This window comes from Zonotrichia albicollis, chromosome Z, assembly GCF_047830755.1.
Source record: "Zonotrichia albicollis isolate bZonAlb1 chromosome Z, bZonAlb1.hap1, whole genome shotgun sequence".
Lineage (NCBI taxonomy): Eukaryota > Metazoa > Chordata > Aves > Passeriformes > Passerellidae > Zonotrichia > Zonotrichia albicollis.
In genome coordinates, this window is record NC_133860.1 from 45,528,650 (window position 1) to 45,551,801 (window position 23,152).

Genomic DNA, 23,152 nt, shown 5'->3' on the forward strand with positions numbered 1-23,152 from the left:
TAGCTGTTCTCTTCCGCAGCCATCATTAGCATTCCATGCAAGTATTTTGTAAGCCATGCTTGTACATTTTCTAGCTGGTTCAGGCTGAGTTATATGTGAGTTACTTGCTCAAAGCGTTGCCAGTAAATACCTTCTCAATGTCTTTTCAGTCCATTAAATACCTGATTTAGATGGTGTGAAACTGAGCAAAGCATGGGTTTAGGAGGGGTAGGTCATGTTTGACAAACCTGGTCTCTTTTTGTGACCAGGTGACCTGCCTGGTGGATGCAAGACAGGCTGTGGATGTTCTCTGTTTGGACTTCAGCAGAGCCTTTGGCACTGTCTCCCACAGCACACTCCTGGAAAAGCTGGCAGCCCACGGCTTGGACAGGAGCACTCTGTGCTGGGTTCAGAACTGGCTGGGTGGCCGGGCCCAGAGGGTGGAGGGGAACGGTGCCACATCCAGCTGGGGCCAGTCAGCAGTGGTGTCCTCAGGGGTCTGTGCTGGGCCAGCTCTGTTCAGTATCTTCATTGATGACATGGATGAAGGGATTGAGTCCTTCATTAGTAAGTTTGCAGATGACACTAAGCTGGGATCGTGTGTTGATCTGTTGGAGGGTAGGAGGGCTCTGCAGAGAGACCTGGAATGGTTGGATGCATGGGCAGAATGCAGTGGGATGGAGATTAATAGATCCAAGTGTTTAGTCCTGCATTTTGGCCACAATAACCCCCTGCAGTGTTACAGGCTGGAGATGGTGTGGCTGGAAAGGGACCTGGGGGCACTGGTGACAGCCGACTGGCCATGAGCCAGCAGTGTGCCCTGGGGGCCAGGAAGGCCAAAGGGATCCTGGCCTGTGTCAGGAACAGTGCGGCCAGCAGGAGCAGGGAGGTCATTCTCCCCTGTACTCAGCACTGGTGAGGCCACACCTCGAGTGCTGTGTCCAGCTCAGTTTGAGAAGGACCTTGAGACGCTTGAGCACATCCAGAGGAGGCAACGAGGCTGGAGAGGGGCTGGGAACACAAACCCTGTGAGGAACGGCTGAGGGAGCTGGAGGTGTTTAGCCTGGAGAAAAGGAGACTCAGAGGTGCCCTTATCACTCTCTGCAACTCCCTGAAAGGTGGCTGTGGTCAGGGGGGTTGGTCTCTTTCTCCAGGGAACAACTGACAGAATCAGAGGACACAGTCTCAAGTTTCATCAAGGGAAATACAGGATATTGGGGAAAAGTTTTCCACTGAAAGGGTGATAAAGTACTGGAATGGCCTGCCCAGGGAGGTGGTAGAGTCACCATCCCTGAATGTGTTTAAGAAAGGACTGGATGTGGCACTCAGGGCCATGGTTTAGTAGAGGTGTTAGAGCACGGGTTGGACTCAATGATCTTGAAGGTCTCTTCCAACCTAAGGATTCTGTGATTCGGTGAAATTTTCATGACAACCAGCATGCTCAAGTGTAGTACCACCATACAGGTCCACACACAAAGATGTAGAATTAAATGTTAGTTTTAAGTGGGTTTTAAACAAATGGAGAAAGGTTTAGATTAGATGTCAGGAAGAAATTCTTTACTGTGAGGGTGGTGAGACACTGGATAAAGTTGCCTGGAGAAGCTGTGGATGCCCCATCCCTGAAGTGTGCAAGGCCAGGCTGGATGGATCGTTGAGAAACCTGGTAAAGTGGAAAGTGCCCCTGCCTATGGCAGGGGATTGGAACTAGATGACCTTTAAGAATTCTTCCAATGCAAACCATTCTGTGATTCTATGATTATGTAACAAAAAGGTTGCTACAGGAAGTCTTATCAATTCAGGATAAACTAAAACCTTTAAAGAAATTTTAAACATATTCAGACATTTTGAAAAAAATCCAAAAAACCTCAATAAAAGCCAAAGAATCATGACTGTTGTTCCTCTGTATCCCTAAAAAAGTCCAAGTTACAACACTATTTACAAGATGATTACAGCTTAATCCCAACTTAGTCTCGACTGTGAACCTCAGATTGTGAACCTCAACTGGGACAAAGTTTCAGCCAAAAAGAGGAAGGAGTCGTGTTTTCTTTTCTGGAGCCTCATCACATATCCATTTATCAGTACATAAGAATTTTCCATGAAAATATTTCTGCAAACAGTTCTCTATGAGAAGCTAAATTCACACGTACCCTCACAATGCATAGGAACAATTTAGGTGGTTGCAAGAGAAAAGGATGATCCTGAATAAGGTTTCTTTAAGAAAAGAAAGCCAAAAAGTAGTATTGAAAGTGTCACAGAATCTAAGGCCAAAAAAAAGTTATTTTTCAATGGAGTCAGAAACCTGTAATTTCATGGAACATATTTAAATGCAGAAATTAGCAAATTATCAAAAATGCTCTAATTGAAGAGCATCTTGGGCTTACTACCAGCACTCTTAAAAACAATTTCTGCCACCAAAAGATCTCTCTTCTAATTATTGCCGGTATGAATTTGGAGTAGGGCTGAAAGTTTTTACCATGTAGAGTAAGACAGTGTGAAGGTTTAATTTTGTAGCTCAGTCAGCTACATTTCCAAGGTTGCTTTATTTTTAATTACTAAATATAGCCTTCTATTTCTGTAAGGAATATTTATGAGGTCCTTGAAAACAACTGATTTATTATTGCACAGAAGGAAATATATGAAATATTTTTTGCACTTGTAAGCATCACCTGCATATATTCCCCTCTTTCTCGTCCCCTAGGAAGTCCACCGGATTTTGTAGCCAGGAATATGTGGATATGTGCTGTATTGAGCTCTAAGTGGTAAGCCCAGCAAATGAAAAACCTATTTTCTGTTTTACCTTTATCCTCAGTTCATCTGTAAGTCTGAAGTATTCAGAGAATATGAAACTCAAGAAGCCATCATGCATTAAGAAGTACAGTAGAAGTAAAAATTGCATTTTCAAGATAATAAGTTTGTCTCCAAAGTTGACCTGTCACATGAACCACCTGCACTGATGACCTTTCTGTGACTTTACAGGCAGATCATAGATACTGGAAAACATAAAAGTACTGAAGAAATAAAGCAGGGTTTGGACCAGTATTTTAAGCCATTCCTGAAATGGCATCTCTAGATCACATCCCTGCCTTTCATTTTCTTCTCTTTTAGTGGATTGCAGTTTCTGAAGTTCAGTCTCATCATGATGAATATAACCACAAATGGTGCAAGTCGGCATGTTGCCCACAATGTTTGTAGCAGTCCATTGGTAAATGTTCTTAAAAATGCGAACCCAAACATTACATCAACTTTTGGAGAACCATGAAGTTGTCTCAAAATAGAAATTATAAACTCATAAGTAAAACTGGCAAATAAAAGGGCAAGTCTGAGCAGAAGCAAACTATCCTCCTTAAATTAAGATATTATTATTAACACTTTTTTGCCCCCTGTAATGTGTGTATGGTTCTACCTATGACTACATCACATTAAGCAGGAGCTCTAGACATGTATGCAATACTTAAATTCAGCCTAAAAGGTGAAAACAGAGATCCTCTTCATTGTTGGTAGTCCTACATTACTGCTCCTTTTGCATCCATTCCCTACACATCAAACACAATTCTGTTTTTCACAGCAAGGGCCATTCATATGCCAGTTCTTCCTTCCCATTCTTGTTTTTTCTAACAGGAATGAGCTGTAACTATTTTCCAAGCCTATCACCCTTAAAAAACTATTTTTAAAGAAAAGAACAGACTACTTTTTAAAAAAGAAAACTAGGTTGCTTTTTTTCAGACACCTCTTAGGGACTCACTAGGACAATTTCTTTAATATGATTCTTTCATTAATTAATAATTTCATTTATCTATTCCTGTATGTGTGCTTAACCTCTACCTGCTTGTTGTACCTTCCTACTTTCCTGTTGTTAAGTTATATACAAATTCCTGGGGGATTGGATTTTTTTCTTATTATGTGCACAGAGCACCCAGCTTAGTACAATTTCAGCAGGGAAAAAAACCAAAGAAAAGTGTTACTCAAGCAAAGCAAAGAAAGTCATACACATACAAGTATTTAGGTCAAAGTTTAACAATATAGTGTAAGACATTATTTAAAAAATACTTAGTATTCAAATAAGTTCTGTAACTTTACTGATACAATTTTTAAATTCCAACTTGCAAAGAAAATTATGCAGTTGACAAGCTCTAGAAAGATCCTTTGCTAACTCTGGAGCAGAACTTAGTGTGATATTCAGTAACTACTTATAAATGAATTACACATTCTGGCTTATGCATAAATATGAAATGGTCAAGTTTTATCCAAACAGCACAGTAAAAAGATGGGATTTTTTTCTGCTGCATTATTTATGACTCTTCTGGGTTTAGTGGTTCCGATTGCTCTATACAAAGCAAGTTCATATTGTTTCACAGCAGGAAAACTCATCATCCCAATGTTATTATGAGTGCCTTGCTCTCACCTTCATTCTGTGAACCGAGTAAACCAAAATGCCTACGTATTGTTCAAAATTTAAACCTAGATACTATCACAATGCTTAGCCCTTAGTCTGTTTGCTTTAGACCCATAAATGTAATTTTGTGTTAGATTTAAGCAAAGAGGTTGTAATGCTACCTCACTGTATTAATAAGATAATAGTCAGTTTGGATTTCTTCTATGAAGTTATAAAGACTACATGATAAGAAAAAGCTCTTTTGAAGACTTAACTCCAACTAATAGATCTGTAATCAAAAAGGTTATTTTTGCATTTCATTTAAATGTGTCTGTGTCTATAGATTCTGTATTTTATAAGTGCTGAGAAACTACACAGTGGTCTCTACAGGTGTTCTACTATGTAAGTGAAAATGGACTTGCATCTAAACATGTGCTTCTGACATTTCTTGCCCATTTCTAATAGTTTGCTTTCAAACACTTATTCTGTAGAATTCTTCTACAAGAAAAAGCCTCTAAATGTGCATCAATAAACGTGCTTTAAATGTGCATCAAGAGTAAGTGAAATGACCTTCAAGTAAGAAAAGTTTGATTGGACACGACTGGAAGTATGAAAATCTATTCCTCCTTCTACTTTAAAAGTAGCACAGCGACATTTCAGCTAATGTGCTGTCTCAAACAGTACCCAGTAAAAATAATGTGTTTAACATTTCCGAAGTCTCAAAGCTGTATTTACAAAAAAAAAAAAAATTGTTTTAAGTGAATTTTGAAGGGTACCTTCTCCAAGACAAGACATTTAGTTTTTTCTGTATTTTATGTTTCTCTCAATTGGACATGAATAATTTTCATGTTGGCATTTCAATATAATAATTTCCTGCCTGTCAGATTTATCTAATTTGTTCACATAGTCTATCACCCTGCAGCATCCTTGATGAGTCGTTAATGAAACAATTTATTTCAACTGGATCAAGTAGCTGTCAAAATGGAGTGACACGGACTGCTCTATGCCTGACATAGTACCCTCTAACTGATGTGAAACAACACAAGTGACTAGAACTACAAGACCTCTGCCAAATGATAGATAGCTGGGAGACATGTAAGAGAAACCAGATTATTATTTACACAGAAATTAATGCTGATAAGAGTATGTTGATTAATTAGCATAAAAATTAAATTACCATAAAAATTGTTATACAATAGGAAGTAGTGCCAGGAAAGAAACTACCCAGCTTGTCATGGGCAGCAGCTGGTTCAAGCCTCTGTCAGCCTGTGCTTGGACTGACCCAGCAGACAGAGCTGGACATTTAAGCATAGCCTGGAAGCTAGGGAGGAATGCCCAACAGATTGCTGTAGCCACCTCCTGTGAGAATATCCTCAGTTTCTGAAATCTGACACACTGTCCCATCCCAGCCTCCATTCTGTCAAGGAACTTGAAAAGAAAAGGAAAAGCTGAGTCTTTGTTATCTCTCAGTTTTGCATGTTACACTTGGTAAAATCATAAATAATTTAAAAAAATCTCAACATTCCTCACTATCCTCTCAATGCACAATGTAAAATAAACAACTATAATCAATTAAATGTCCCCAGAGTTTCTCTGGCCAAAATCACATTTTTAAAATCTGAAATTTCCCCTTTCTATCGCATACTGAATGTCACACTCAGTCTGTACACTCAGACTAAGACATTTAAAAGTTAACAGCATACAAATAATACCAACTACCTAAAAACTAGAATACAATCAATCACAGCTTTAAATGTCCTGAATTTTGTGACATACACCTACATCATCACTAACTATTGTGTGACTCGCAGCAGCCTTGACAAAAGCATGAAATAGAATTGCTAGTTTTACAAACCTCTCAGTAAAATAAAACCACCTATTGAAGTGGCCACTTCATATAATGTCATTTTCATCACTGCAGATAACATAAATGAAGCCGATTAATTCACTTCCTACATCTGGCTCTCTCTTCAACTTAAAAGTTGAAGTGATAAAAGACGTAATGCATTTTGCCTGAAAGTTAAAAACAGAGGCTCTCACAACTACTAAAATATTGCATTAAAAAATGTTAACATTCTGCCCATTGCCCTCTCGAGCTTTAAGATTTATTATCACTCATAACTTACTGATAGTTTCAAATTTTTTTGAAATGTTAACAAAAAAATTGTATATGTAGGCAGATATGACAAAGGTATTTTAGTAGGAAAATCTCAGATATTTAACTGAAATAATACAATAGGATTATACATGCATTCATGGTGCAAATGCGTTTATTGTCTATTTACAGTCTATTGTATATTTATACTCATAATGCAGCATTTCAGTTTCTTAATGTAGATCAATTGAAAAACTGATATGTGATCCATGACTAAGGCAGAGGAAAAATACTGTGATTTTAAATTAAAATATGTATTCAAGATGTCTACGAGGAATGGTAGAAGTAAATTGGTTGCAGAATCAAATGCCCATAGAACAAAAATATCCATCTGTTGTATTAGGTCTTTTAATGAGTATAATACGATTGGTTTTCCTTCCCTCCGAAAAACATAAAAACATGTTCAAAATCTTTTTTTATATTGCTTTTCACATTCTATCCTTCTTATGAGATAGATATGCATTTCAGAGTACATTCTACTCTACAAAGTGATCCCTAATACTAAGTGAGGAATAATGCAGCAGCTTTTTATCTGTCTTATTTTATACCTGGGTAAATATCACAAGCAGACTCTGGGGAGTGTTCCATGGTACTATCTACAGCATCCTGTGGTGACAGGACTGGCTGGAGGGGCTGGATTGCAAGGCAGTCATTCAGGATGTCCTGGTCAATCTCTGAGCTTGATCGCAACTGAAAAACAAGAGATAAAAAAGGAGAAATTGTTACAAAAGATGGGCATGGACAAAAGAAAGGAAATAATCACAAAAATCTTAAGACAGTGAAAAATTAAAATGAAGAAATGTTGAGGTTAGAGAAAGAAATGGAGCACAATCAGAAACCTCCCTTTTAAATCATCATTAATACCATCCTTTCAATCTAGCAGGCACTTTTTGAACCTGAGGAAGAAAACACTCCCAGATGCTTAACAAGACTATACTTAAGACAAGCACTACTTGTAGGACCTTGGACAGAAGGACTTCAGTGCTCTTTTGTCACAGACTGCAAAACAGAGGAGTGGCCTAGATAATGGCTATTCAAGAACTCCTAAGGGGAGGAAGAGGAACCAAAAGACAAATTTTTGCACATATGATACTCAGGAATTAATCACAGAACAGTTTTCATTTGAAGGAACCAAGTCCCAGTGCCCCTGCCACAGGCAGAGGCACCTTCCACTAGATCAGGCTGTTCAGAGCACCATCCAACCTTGCCTTGAACACCCCAGGGACGGGCAAATGAAGAAAGAAAAGTAAGAGGAAATGATTCTTAACGCAACTATAAAAAGACCCATTGCCACAAGATTACCCTTGTGCCACAACATGCTGATAAACACTCAAATTACTTTTGGTAATATGCACTACTGTAAAACCACGGCAACTGAGTGAAGAGTTGGTCTTGCACCTCCTAAACACCCGACCCTGTAGCTGGAGATACTACATAGCCTGTGATACCTATGCACACACTCTGCGTGCTGGAGATTTCTTCTCTTAAAAACTTAACCAGCAGTTATTAAGCCCAGAGGTACACTAGCTCTCTGAGGTATATTTGCTCTTCTAGAACTGTAGGAAGGGGGAGAATGGATGGGGAAGAGGCAAAAGGGAAGAAATACCCTGACAAATTATTTTGTTTGTTATCCATATTTACAATCTGTTGTAAGCAGAAACATTTCTCCCACTTTGGTACATGTCATTTTCTGCTGTTATCCAGTAATTGTGCTAGGTTTCCTGCTATCATTAGTAACTGAGCTTTTTCATGAAAGTCAGTGCTTGTGAAATTAAATGTCAAATACATCCTCATTCAAATCCTTATGCTACATTATCAATAAGCCTTAAGTGAATTTAAATTTCTATGGAATCTAAAGTGAATATAATATGAAAAATCTGACTTCTATAAAAGAATCAGGATTCTATCATACAGAATACACAATCACAGAAGATGCCTGTGTGAAGTTGTCTGAATTATTTTAAGAAACAGATAAATTTTCTATATCAGATGGCACTCACGGATAAAACAGTGAGAAAAACAAGAAAATGAGAGTTAAGTATTTACACATTAGTTACAAGAATTAAGTAATTATTTTAAAATAAAATATGCAACCACCTATTTTACAGATTTTTCTAATTTGCACTGCTCAGGAATCTTGCATTTGCATATTCCTTGATATTTAGAACAAATCTATCATGACAATCTGTGCTGGCATAAATTTTCTGGCTTTTCAAAACTTATAAAAATGAAGAAAAAAAAGAAGAAAACCTAGGATCATCAACAGAACACCAAAACCAAAAATAGAGAAAATAGAGAAAGAAACACTGTGAGACAGCTGTGATCTGATTTCTGAGGATAGCTCCTGTTTCATGCATTGCCTATGGTTGCTTAGTATTTTCAATCACAAGCTCTAGAAATACAGTCACAAGTCAGAAAAGGGCATAATGCAACACACTCTATATCAGTCAAATATTTTTACATATTTCACAGAAAACTTATTTTTTTAAACTTAATTAAAATTTTTAACTGAAAGCAATGTCTTGCATTGTGACAAATGCAGGGAAACTTGGGCTATGATTCTTCTTTAGTACGTCAAGAAACAGAACAGACAATGAAAAGACTAATTATCTTAAAACCAAGTAAAAACCACAAACCATTCACTGCAACTGTAAAACTTTTTTCAGTTGAAAAAGCTAAAAAGGAGAAATAATAATTGACCAGCTGCCATCCATTTCTTGCTCTGTTCTAACAACACTGCATTTCTTCTCCAGCCTGGACTGCAGACTTGCCATCCAAGTGTGTAAAAGGAAGCTCTCTTAGACGTCTATATGAATTGTATCCCAGCACAGATTTCCCACCACTGTGACAGAAATATGTCACTTCCCCATGACCATCTTGCTTCTTTCATGATCACTCAGCTGAGCACCAGTGCAATCCTGCTGGGACTGAAAACTTGGCAATCTGTTTTTACGAACTGTATGGCCATGGAGTTACCTCACTGACTGGTCAAATCAATAACTGACAAGTCTGACATGGTGAGCACAGCTACCTCCTGTGTGCTGGAAAGTAACCTAAATTGATGGCTGACCAAAGTGCAAGTTAAAAATCAATTGCTTTGCTCACCTAAAACTCCCCTGTATTTGATATTTGGTCCAAATAATAGTTTTTGAGTTTAATAGTTCAATTTTATGGTAAGATTTGTGAAGTTTTGTATTTGGAAATACAGAAGAACTTCCATTATCACAATGTGGCAGTTTTTTCTAATATACAAAACAAACAATATTTCAGTCATGGTTTACAACTGTTTTACTTATGTGAAAATCAGCAAATGTTTACTGCCTTTCAGAACAATGGATGGAAATTCTACTCCTGCACATTTTGCATATGAATAAGTAATTATGCAAATTAAATGAAACAAGCAGAAATAATTAGAAGGGTGTAAGATTCTTATTCCCCAGTTTTCAATTTCATTACATTTGAGTTCAAAGGCAGAGGCATGCTGTTGATTTGATGCATGACTTAATCCCAGAGAAAATGTCTCCTTACAAGAAAAGGTAATTTTAAAAATTTTTCTCTCACTAATGTGTGCTTCATCTGAGATCTGCATGTTTATTTTTGACCTGACTAGTTTCTTCAGCATTGCTCTTGTATAAGAGAAGTCAGACACCATCAAGGAGAACATACAATAGGTGTGTTTACGAATACACTTCATAAGAAAAGAAACAGTATAGCTTGAGAAATCCTAAACTACACAAAATAGTTCAGTAACTTCAAAACCTGCCTGTATGTATTCAGATTAACTCAATTAATTCTTCAGTAAAGTCCAGACACTGTCAGTCATTCAAACATGCCAGTTATCAAACCATAACATTTTAGATCTTGCTTACATAAACATGTGCTTAATATACATGCATGCTGTGCACCAAGTATTTACATACGTGAGACATTAGTTATAGTCTATTTATTTTCATGCAGGTTAGAAGCATGTCTGCCATGTCTAAAACTAGCGAAAAAAACCCCTAACTAATGATATGTTTCATTGACAAGATTTTTTTTACACTAACTGTAATAATTCTATAGATCTGTTTTTGTTTTGTGTATAAAAACAAGGAGGAATTTCTGCTATTCACATAGTCTGTGTATTAAGTTTACTAATGTCAGGTTCAAAGTAGGTGGTTTTTACTCATTTTCATTGCCTGTAATTTAAGCTGTCATTACGAGAGCAAAGCACGACCTGATTACACAGGGCCACATTGTACTAACTTTTCTGTAGGAGTACCTGTAATTTAATATTTACTTGTACAGTTAGTGGAAAATTATATCCTGCTAGTATCATGACATTGAGAGTACGCAGATGTCACCACTAGAAAATTTTAAATTTATGAAGCGATGCTGTAAGACAGTATTTACTCATATTATGGTTTTTCTTGCTGGATACAGATGATCCATTTACTCACAAAGATCAGCTTCAAGGTCGAGCACTTTCTTGCACAGTACTAAACCCTTCTGACAACAGACAATGACACAGAATCAATAAAAATCGTCCTAATTCTTGTCTCTGCAGACTACAGACATCTTGGGGCAATAAAGCAATGCAGACAGAAGGGATTTCTCTGTAACCTTTGTTTTCAGGGAGTCATCTGTGCAAGACTTCTAAAAAAAAATGTTCTGCAAATTGTCTACCACAGCTTTCAGATATGCATCTGTGTGTGTGTGTGTGCTACTTTTCCCTGCCTTTAGATCCCATTTCAATTAAACACTTGGCCAGAAAAAAAACAATAAAAACCAAGCTCAACTAGCCCACCTGCACAGTAGTGATGTTAGGTTCTGTGCAAGAAATAGTTACTTTTGCTACTCTCAAAAGTTTTACTATATTGAACATTTGAGTTCAATATAAAATGGTTTCCATCTTCATGTTCTAGCATAGATCACAAAAACACATCAAAAATGTTTTTCAGTGTCTTGCATTAAAAATCAAAAAGACCTGGAACCTACACAATTAGGTAACCTTGGCAAATTTCAAGTCAAGAAGAAATTCTGATTTTAAAGCAAAATTATAAGAGGAAAACACTGTTGCATTAAGATTGATAACATTAAAATAAATTCTATTTTTATTGTATATAGAAAAGAGAATTTTCTTTTAATTTGTATTATTCTAATTTGAGGAATATTTTGCATTAAATCATTACTAAAAAAATACAGACTACCAAGATGACCACTTTAAGGGAAAAATTGCAGCTGGGACAGATCTGAATGGAAACTTCTAACTAAAAAAAAAAAACCTGAAAATCTTACTTTAAAAAAGGGAAGTACAGTTAGAGTGAGTGCAGTGGCCTTTTTCTAAAATAAACAAACAAGCCACAGTCCAGGTGAAAATTGAAAAGCAGTCATACAGATGTTTGAACACATACACACACACACACACACAAACACACACATATATTACCTCTCTTCCTATCCCACATCAAGTTGTATCAAATCTGAAATGTTATACAAATTATACCTATGGCCCTTTTTATTTCATCCTCTTCTTCAGGCAGTTCCAAGAGGCTTGTAGCTGATTTTATGTGTGAACATCAAATCAGTTCAATTCAAAAAGCAAGAAAAACCTACTGTTTCGTGCTAGGCTGATTTGGGGATATAGCTATTATACGACATTGCTAAGCATCCGTTTTTCCAAGCAAATGCAGCCTGACAAAGAAAACACTTCTACTGCATAATTATTTGCTTTCTCGTTCTAAAAATACACTTGTTTGGCAAATTTTCACTCCATGAGAGGAAAAATGTGTAAAATAAACACATACTTACCCAACAGGTGCTTCATTTAGCACAAACATATTTTTCTCCTTATCACAGATTACTGAAAATTGCCATGGTAATCTGTAGATCAATAATGTCAACAATTGTTTATACAGAAATAGGTTTTCAGATTTCATTTGTAATTTTTTTTTCTTGAACTGCAGCATCCTTTACATAACACTGGCCTTCACTTTAAATATTTAATTCTGTATTTATCTCCACTTGAACCTAAATACATGCATGACTCTCTTCAAAATAATCTCTTGAAGACAGTCTAAGACTAGAACTGAAAAGCTCTACTACTTTACTATCAAGAGGTCAAAATCATTAGCCTTCAGCCATATGACTTCTACTTTTGCAAAGATTCTTCAAGGCATCCCTGTACATTTTCATCGTCTGTGAATTGTCTGTTTAGCGTGCTGCATGGCATGATACCAGCCAGACGGGAATTTTCTGACATGGTTTTGACTATCAGAGAGGAGGCACTCTTCAGTGCAGTGTGCTGGTCACTCAGGGGATCTTTCCCCCAGCTGAGTGTCCTGAGCATGACGTAAACAGTGTTTATTGTACACACCAATCACACACTCTTCAGCTATCCCCACTGGCTAGATGTTTATGTATTACTTTATTTTACACAGCTGTACCCCTCATCAGAAGTCCTTATAGGTTCTCTGGGACCTTCTTTGACATTTTTCAGTGTCGCATGTCCTTTTCACGTGGCTCAACCCTCTTTTTTGTGTAAGGGCAATATTGCTGTTTTGCATAACTTCTGCTTTGTCAGCAGAGCTCAGTGGCATCCCGATTGCATTTTCTGTGGCTTCTGTTTGCCTAAATTATATCCTTCATCTATTTCTCCAAGGTTGTGTTGTTCTATTCTCCTTATCAGAGTAAGATGCTGCTCTGTTCTGCTGTCTTTATCAGGCAAGAAAATGATGTGAAGTGCAAGTTAGGCTAGCACAGCTAACTTTCTGAGTTTCTACTGTCTCTGATTTACTGTGGGGCACTTCTGTGTCAGGTTGGGTTTTTTGCTGCTGTTAAAGCCATAATTCAGCCCTCATCAAATGGGCACTGCAAGTGAGGCCAATACACAGCTGCTTCAGGAGCAGTACTGAGGACTCCAGAATCAGCACCTGCCAATGCAGCTGCCCAAATCCAGATCCAGCAGTGTGAAATCACAAAGATTTCACCCTGGAACAGGAACCCTCGTTGAAGACAGTACTAAAGACTTGAAGGGTATATTTGCTGGAATCAGGGTGCTGAACTGCACCCTAGGTATCTGTGCACAGTTTAAATCTTGCTTGCTCAGACCCTGGTGTTGCTTAAGGAGCATAATGAACAGGACAGTGCATTCAAAGCCCAGACTGAAGTTTGATAGGCTAATGAGAATCATAGGATCATTCAGGTTGAAAAATACCAGTATGATCACCAAGTCCAAGAGTACACCCAGCACTGCCAATCCCAACCATGGAGTCTCTCTACCAGAAGAGAGAAAGATTCCTGCTCTATCAAGATCATGTTCATGCATATGCTGTCGCGGGGAAGAGAAGAAAAAGAAATAGAGAAAAGGGTATTGTTTGATATCAAAAATGGACCTGAAGAACATGAAATGTTATGAGCATGAAATTGTTTACAGAATTTTGAGGCAATCTGGGTTGGTTTCCCTTTTTTCTGCCACAGGTGTTAATGTAATAAGGGTGACAGCACTCATTTTTTCTTTCTTATGCACTTTTCAACATGTCACACTGCCAGAGCTCACAGATCAGGATGGAAACCAAGTGCAGGAAGGAGTCAGTACGTGGAATAACAAACGTTAACCATAAGTAAAATGAACCAACGATCTCCTGGTTATAAAACGGCCACAGCTGTCATGAAAAACCACCGGGGGATTTCACCTTTTCCTTCTCCCTGGTGAGCAAAGTTCTAAATGTAGTGCTGGCAAAGCATGTCCCCCACAATGGGTGTTCCTTGAGAAGCATGCCTTGCGCATCCCACCTCAGCACAGCTAGTGGCACACGGCTTTCACAGCCTCTCTTCCTCTGTCCCACTGACCATGCTCAAAAGAACTGGTCACTCCTAGGCTCAACAGTTTTCCAGCAAATTGTATTATTAAATTCCTTAAACACTGCTGCCCATTCATAATCCCTTTTTGCAAACATGCCTTTCACGAAAAGTTGCTGAATGCCATGGTGTCTGATTTATATTTCATTCTGAAGACAGGAAGTAAAGGGATTGAAGTTGGGGATTAAAACACTTACTCCTTACTGCATTTTCTTCTGCAGAATAGTTTCTTAGTTGCCATGGGCACTGCTCACTGACCCCGTGGCCCTGAATACACTTCTTTTTGCATTGGTGACATCTTTTAAGTGGACGTCATAGAGAACAAATGAGGGAAAATATCCTTGTTTTCAACTGCTCTCAAAGCAAGAAAATAGGTTTGCTTCTCTTTCAACCCATTCTCCTGTTTGCAGTTTAAACAGTGAAATCAGAACAAAGAGTCTGAATACGGACAAGCAAAAACTGAAAGACGCAGAAGCCACTTATCTCATACGGTAGTATGTTTGCTCCCCATGAGGAAGGTGTTCACAAACAGAGCAGCTCTTCCAGATTAATATAGTCACATAATGGAAACTGTCACTGGTAATTAGCTTAGTGCCTGAATGACCTGAAACACCAGTGGTGTAATGCTCTAACCCTCCCTGGCTCCCACATTCCTCATCAATTAAACATTCAGAGTTTATCTCAAAAAATAATTTCATTCATGTAAGAAACACAATGAGCACCACGTTTCTTGAGTTGCAAAAAAGCTTAGTTCAAATACTGAGACAGAAAGGAAAGAAAAAGCTGGAAAGCTGTCATTAAATTAACAAACAAAATATACTAGCTAAAAAAAAAAATCCCCAGACACTGTTTTCTTCTTGTGTAATTCACAAAATCTAAAGGCTAATATAAAATTTTGGTTTCTTCCATAATCTTTAAGCAAACTGGTAGCTCCATCACTTGTGTGGTAAAATCAATATGTATTCACAATAAAAACCCATGTATTCACAATAAAAACCCTGTTTCTACTGTATTGTAAAAGAATTAAAAAATAGGCTATCATGAGTAGGCAGCTCTGTAAGAGGCAAAGACTTCTGCATTATTTTGAATAATATAATTGCTGACATAACCCATAATAGAAAGCCAGAAATTCTCTCAAAACCTAATAGAAATTCCCGTGTTAACCTTTTGAAAACACCTCTATGTCTTAGTTCCAGAGAAATATTGTTCAATAGGAGAAAATCACGTCTTAAAACAATTGGGGTTTTTTCTGATTTCTTGTTTTCATTTTAAGGTGGACAGGTTTATATACCATACTACAGGTTGGGCTGAGAAGTGTTTGAGAGCAGCCCTGTGGAAAAGGACTTGGTAGTGACGATTGACAAAAAACTCAACATGGTCTCCCATTGTGTGGTCACAGCCCAGAGAGCCACGCACGTCCTGGGCTGCATCCAGAGCAGGGTGGGCAGCAGGGCAGGGAGGGGATTCTGCCCCTCTGCTCTGCTCTGCTGAGAGCCCACCTGCAGGGCTGCATCAGCTCTGGGGGCACAGCACAGGAAGCAGGTAAAGCTATTAGACTGAGTCCAGAGGAAGCCACAAATTTCATCAGAGGATAGGAGCACCTCTCCTACAAAGACAGGGAGAGGAGAGGAGAGGAGAGGAGAGGAGAGGAGAGGAGAGGAGAGGAGAGGAGAGGAGAGGAGAGGAGAGGAGAGGAGAGGAGAGGAGAGGAGAGGAGAGGAGAGGAGAGGAGAGGAGAGGAGAGGAGAGGAGAGGAGAGGAGAGGAGAGGAGAGGAGAGGAGAGGAGAGGAGAGGAGAGGAGAGGAGAGGAGAGGAGAGGAGAGGAGAGGAGAGGAGAGGAGAGGAGAGGAGAGGAGAGGAGAGGAGAGGAGAGGAGAGGAGAGGAGAGGAGAGGAGAGGAGAGGAGAGGAGAGGAGAGGAGAGGAGAGGAGAGGAGAGGAGAGGAGAGGAGAGGAGAGGAGAGGAGAGGAGAGTCTATCACCATTTTTCTTACTGTAATCAGGAATAGTATTCCGAAAACTTCCTACCATTGCTAGCCCATCAATCTTGGAAGTGCAATAAATGCAGCTGGGAAGAAATCATGCATAAATAGCACCAGGATTAGAGAAATTCTGATTGCCTTCTGTGCTTTATTCCTGCACAGCAAAATAACACCTGAAAAAACTTCCTTCCAGTCAGATATCATAGGAACAAATGATGGTAGCATCCATCTTGGTTTGTGATTGGGATAATGCTTTGCTAACTTCTCAAGAGTGTCTGTTCAGACATCATTTTACATTTACTGACCAATGTGTGAGAAAAAGAAAGATTACCAGGAAGAAATAAATCAATCTAAAAGCCCTGCACATAGCTCTTTTCTCCTTCAGTCTCACCACTTCCTCCATTCCTTAGTGACTTGGTACATGTACCATGTAAACTACAATTTGTAAAAATCTTGATCATGTCTGGATTATTTTCAGAAATATCCTTTGGACTGTCTTTCCTGAAGCTATGCCTCTACGATATTTTATTTCTGGCTGAGAGAGTACAAAAATTTTTGTCCCAGAAAAATAAACATAATTCCTGTGTTAGGCTGAAACTAAGTAGTGACGTAGGAGCATCACTGAGTTTCTGCTGAGGTGTTAACCTGTCTGGTCAGTTGAATCCTTGTGTGGGTTTCTCCAGACCCATTTAAATGATCTAAGATGGTGCAGGTTTACAGGACAGACAACTTTTAGGGACAGTTGTCAGGTAAGCATTCAAAGGGTTCAAAGCTTGTCTAAGTAATATATCTGACTCATAAATAATTTAAATAAAAGCACCAAGACATGATCTGGTCACTTAGAACTGCCAAGAAATCACAAGCTGGTCAGCTGAATATGGAAATTATTTGGTATAAATAATCCTTCAATTCAAAGTTCAGACTAAGACTTTTGCATTCCCTTTAGCTGGTCTTGTTTATGTCAACTATTCAAATTCTCTCTTCCTTTTTTCACAAAGATGGAGCTAACTAGTTGTAACTTTAATTATTTCACCTTCTTTTAATTTCAAAGAAACAATCTTTTAAATCTGTCAGTTTCAGGGTTTATTTTTGGCAGGAAGATAGTCTTTAAGTACTGTTATATGTGACAACAGTTATTCACTGGTATAGATAAAACTATCCAAAAGCATAGCCACTGCATTGTTCACTTGAGAAGGTCAATGTTACTAAATTTATCTTATCTCTGCCTAACAGCTGCACAAATTCAGAACTTTTTGTCCTTTTTTAAATTATCTCTTATTTGTTTGAAAATGCACTTTTAAAAAAGAGAAAACCTTTAAGAAAGGCAATGGACATTGCAAATATTCATGACAAGATCTACAAAGCCAGTGGAGAGTCTATTCCATTCCATTCCATTCCATTCCATTCCATTCCATTCCATTCCATTCCATTCCATTCCATTCCCAGTGGGAATTGCACTTCAGTATTTGAAAGTGAATTAAATATTTTCACTAGATTTACAAACACAGATTTCTTCAGCATGACTGCTACAGAAGTAGCAAATCACTTTTCCTGGAATACTTGAATGGAAAAGACAACGATCCCATACTTGTACAAGGCTGAGCGCTATCTTACACAACAAATAGATCTTTGTGAAGACCCTAACAGTGGTACTGACCTTCTATACAGGCTGCAAACCCCTGGGTGTCTCTTACAAAGAAGGCTGAGGGAGATGGGGCTGTTCACCTTGAGATGACTGAGAGCGGATCTCTTCAACACCTGTGTGCCTCTGAGGGGAGGGTGTCCGAGGCTTTTCTCACCAGTGCCACACGACAGGACAAGAGGCAACAGGCAGAAACTGATGCACAGGAAACACCACACCAGGAACACCAGGAAGAACCTCTTCACTGTGAGTGTGACTGAGCCCGGGGACAGATTGCCCAGAGAAGCCAAGGAGTCTCCCTCGTTGGGGATATTCGAGAACTGTCTCACACAGTCCTGTGCAATGTGCTCTGGGATGGCAGAGCAGGGAGGCTGGACCAGATGACCACTGTGACCCCCTCCAACCTGTGCTTTTGTGATTCAGCAGCATGGGATCTGGATTTTGTTAATGATACAATATGGACAAGATAATGAGTAAAATTATTCTAATGATTTGCGTAGAACAGAATAACATTTTACTCTTATCAAGGACAGAGGAACAGAAAACACAGCCTTGGAGAAATAGATAAAGGATGCAACTTCACAAATAGAAACCAAGCAAAACACAAGCAGGATGCCAGCTCAGCTCTGCAAGGCTAACAAAGCTGAAGTTATGCAAAAAATTATATTGCACTAAGTCAAAAATGGGGGCTGAGGAACAACCCATGTCTCATGTCCAAGAGGACATGGGAATTGAAGACAGACCCCAAGGAACCTATGAGGACTTCTGATAAGAGATGAGACTATGTAAAATAAAGTAAAACATATACATCCAGTAAGGGGGGAAAGCTAATGAATATGTGATCATTTCTGTATGATAAACACCCTGTTTACCCGACACTCAGGCATTCAGTTGGAGACAGGATCCTCCAAGTGTCCAGCAACTGCAGTAAAGGATGCCTGCTCTCTAATACTCGAAACCACGTTAGGAAGCTTCTATCCAGCTGCTGTGGTATCACAATGTTCCATAACTTCATTTTCATTACCTTCAATAAAAAGACTTACAAACTAAAAGAGCTATGGATTCTTCATTTTCAGTTCAAAGGTGAAAGACATTTGTGCTTTACTGAAATCAAAAAGGTATAGCCACTGAAAATAGGCTTACTTGTCTAGCCAGCTTACAAAAAAGTCTTGTAAATTGTTGTCCTTTCAAAGCTGAAATGAGAACAAGATTAAAAAGAGAACACATTTCAAAAGTAATTGTGGTTGAGGGGCATGTTGTACATTAACATTCCTCTCAGCATCACTTTAATCTCTCATTTTGGGAACTGTCTAGCTTTCTTTCAGTGACTTCCTGCCTTAGATGAAATCTCATCTATCTTCCCAATGAAAAGATGAAATCCTGGCAGAGTCAGCAATTTTTCCTTTCAAAAATATTATAGCAAACACTGCTTTTTACCCCACCAAAATATTTTAAAATGACAGAATATTATGATGCATAGAGATTATACCTAAAATGTTTTACTAAACATTTTCAGCATCTATTCCCAGATATTTGCATGGTATTTGTGTAGATGTTTGCCCTAATTTTTATGAATAATTTTTTAAAATACACAAAGAAGATTAAAGCGGACATGACTATCTTTACTCTCACATGGCTCTGCTTTCCTTTGAAGAGTAAATGAAATTTTATTGTACTACCCAATAAATTACTTTTAATAAATCCATTTGTGCTGGGATCTTCGTGGTATATTGGATTTCATGCCATTACCTGGTGAGATTCCCAGTTAAATATATTTAGTGGATAGCTAACGGTTGGGAAGTGAAGGGGAACAGTGGCTGCATTACAGATTTCCAGAAAAAGAATTTTGCCTTGTATGGTAAGTCATAGACACACATCAACAGAAGTTGCTTAAAATAATTCAGGGATGGAAATTTACCTATATCCCATTGCATAATCCCATCTTAGAGAGCCAAGGAAAGAGTCAAATCTTTGAAGAAACATCTACAGAATCCGGGGTGAAGACTCAGTGTAAACATCTGCACAGCACATAAGATCCCACTCTTACAAATATACTTCATGCTGCTATTTAAAATCTAGGCAACATCAAAGATACATTTACAGGTACTGTCTTGGAGAGTCAGCAACTTAAGATGACACAATCCTGTCACTTGGTATGCAGGGGGAGGTTAAAGAGAGGATTAAAACCAGTCAGGCACGATATATTAAAGGAATCCATGACTAACAGGGTGTGACAGCAAAGGGTTTCATTCTTTTCAACAGAAAAGATCCCTATGGCTTGAAGTATTAGTCCACTGCGCCCTTATCACCATGGAATTTTTATGGTTATTTTTATGGTCGCTTTTGATGAATTCACATTTTCATAATTACTTTTTTGGCATAAGCCAATTTCCACTTTTAATTAAATCCACAAATAAATAATTCTTCATTAAAAGGTTGGTTGTTCTTATTTTTCATAATTATTACTGTCAGGAAATATTTCAAATGCCAAAGCATAATGTTAGTTAGTAATTATAACTTTACAAAGATCCAGTAACTACCTACGTTGTACCTTGTAAACATTATACCAGAGATTAATAGGAGGTATGATGAAAATGCTCAAAAATAATTCCTTAGGTAGCAACTCAGCTCTTTAGAAATGCACTTAAACACATAAACAGTTGATGACTCATGGACTTGACATCCACAGGGAATCAGCATTGTGAAGTATCTTGGTAGTATTGGAAATATCTGGAATAATGAAATACAATTTAGAGCTTAGTCCCACATACTGCCCTCAAAATCCATCCTTCCATCTGAGACTGACCAGTATTTTGTAATACTGTGTATTTACCAAGTGGCAGAACTTGAAACCAAGAATTATTGTTTGCAAAAATTGTTTTTACTTGCCTTGTTGTGTTAGTTGAGTGATTAACAACTATAGCAGAAAACATAAAGCATTAAACCATTAAGTCAGAGATGAAATTATCTACATACAAACCACATCAATCTATTTGCTCTTTTTTATCATTTAAAGCCTGAGATCAACCCAAGTACTTGAAGATGCATTGAAACATCTAATATTATAACTGATTTCTTCACATAAACTTTACACTGGTCAAGACAGCAGAAAAATCACCTTTTTCCTGACTTGTTGATCTTTGGAAGAATGGGCTTTCACATGTTTTCTGAGGGAACTTGGATCTGTGTATCGCTTAGTACATCCTGGAATCTCACATGCATAAGGTTTCTAAATAAAAAAAAGGAAAAAATGATAAAGATACTGCTATATCACAGATTATTTTAACTCAAGAGAATACTTTTTGAGCCTTGGGATGCTACAAACCACAGTACTACAGAACAAAAACATTGTACATTATAACATGCAGAAAGCCTCACAATCTGTTAGAAAAGGAAAAGATGAAGTAAAGCTTTAAAGGAAGACAAACAAAAGGAAAGTTTTCATTACAGCACCTTTCATGATTACCTTTCTTTTCTTAGTAGTACAATGAATATTGCTAGATATACTTACAATTTTTCCACCCTCAGAGCAATCTTTGACTTAATCAGAAATTACAGTCTTTAGTGAATCAGGTAAAGAAACCGCAGTAAAGGCCCGGAAAGACTGTTTAGGATTATAGAAGGATCCGCTTCAGAAAAAGAGAACAAGAAAAAGTGTTAGTTTTTCTATATTACAAAGAAGGCAAGCAAAACCCCAAGCAAGCACTGAATACTGAAGTTTCAAAAGTATTACACAAAAAAACCCCCATTTTAATATGAAGTACTGGCCAACTCCTTCAGCTCGCATTTTCTAATAATACTTCATTTTAGAAAAATACCTATAAAATTCCCTGTAATATCTTTATAGTTTTCTTAAAAGAATGCCCAATAAATCTAACTCATATAAATATCTCATATTGCCTGTTCTAAGCTGTCTGTCTTGCCTGAAGACTTGTAGGTTCACAATACTAAGTATTAAATGAACATTAGGCCCAACTGTTTCCTGGAAGTAGCTGTTCTGCAATGAATTCACTTCTGTTCTATAAAGAATTTCTGAAAACACCTAGTACAAAATATTAACTTGCCAGCCATAGTTTTGACTATTCAAAATGGATAATTTACTTTTTTAAACAACCATTTAACTCAAATAGCATTGTTTTAATCGTATTTCTGGACTTCAGACCTTTGGAAACTGTCTCTGAGAAAACACAAAATTTCTTTTCTGAAACAGAGGTTTTAAAACAAATCTCTGCCGTCACTCAAATTTACAAGGGACAATCTGTTGGCACAAAAACTTTTAAATTTACGAAATAATTCTATCTCTCTTGACTTTCTGGTACATGCCCCACCCTTAACTTTTCACCACAGAAAAGCACCTTATATTGCAGATGGCTTCAGTTTCCCTAAAGATCAGCTAAGTGGGAGAAAGCTACTGCTTCTACCTGCAGCAAAGACCATGGAACCCGTGGTCTTTTTATCAACCAGCCTGGGTTCCATCTTCTTGCATGCTTAGATGGCTGGGTCACCTCTGAGGCACCTCCAACAGCCCCACCAGACTGTCCACCCTCCTGCCTCTAAGGTTATGGGCCACCTGCTGCCCCCAGGCTGGAGGGAAGGAGCAGATGCTCTACGGCTCAGAGGGCTGCAGTGGGGCTTCTGTGTCCTTACAGTGTCCAAGTGTGTCCTCTGGTGCTTGGCACGGTCGCTGGAGTTGCTGAACGCCTTCTGGCAGCCAGGATGCTGGCAAAGGTACGGCTTCTCACCCGTATGGCTCCTTAAGTGAATCTTGAGATTTTCTAGTCTGGAAAAGGCTTTCTTGCAGCCCTCAAACTAGAAAAGAGAAAGAAATTATTTGAAAGGAAAGCACACACAGTAAACTGCAACAGCAAACACTGAACAGAAAGAAGAGACCTAGCTACGGCTGGGTAGCTCTGCAGGGCTCGGCTTCCTGCTATTCTCCTTGGATGTGGCTGAATTAGGAGAGTATGCCATAGGATGTAATTCCTGTGGGGAACCAATAACCATGGGGCATAGTACTTCTATACCTAATCAAGTAATGCATCTGTGGAGAAATCTATATGAATAGAAAACAAGCTTTTCATCTATCACGTTCTCATGGTATACTGTAACCCAAGGGAAACTTAAACACCTGTTCTATTTGACACCAGCATTTTTATAGACACTTGATTTCAATTAGACCTAAA

At 38.2% G+C, this 23,152-nt stretch overlaps 1 protein-coding gene across 8 annotated transcripts in view; it reads right to left on the reverse strand.

Annotated features, from left to right (window-relative positions):
* GLIS3 (GLIS family zinc finger 3) overlaps positions 1-23,152 on the reverse strand; it is a 156,095-nt gene that overhangs the window by 23,266 nt on the left and 109,677 nt on the right. For 6 of the 8 annotated variants that reach the window (XM_074532843.1, XM_074532842.1, XM_074532847.1 and 3 more), the window contains 3 exons: positions 22,617-22,778; positions 21,088-21,198; positions 7,055-7,196 (listed from right to left, as the gene is read on the reverse strand). In XM_074532843.1, the coding sequence (XP_074388944.1) occupies positions 7,055-7,196; positions 21,088-21,198; positions 22,617-22,778 (415 nt within the window). Of the gene's footprint in view, positions 1-7,054; positions 7,197-21,087; positions 21,199-21,480; positions 22,779-23,152 lie in introns of those variants that run through there. The other 2 variants (XR_012578122.1, XR_012578121.1) reach the window with 2 other exon arrangements.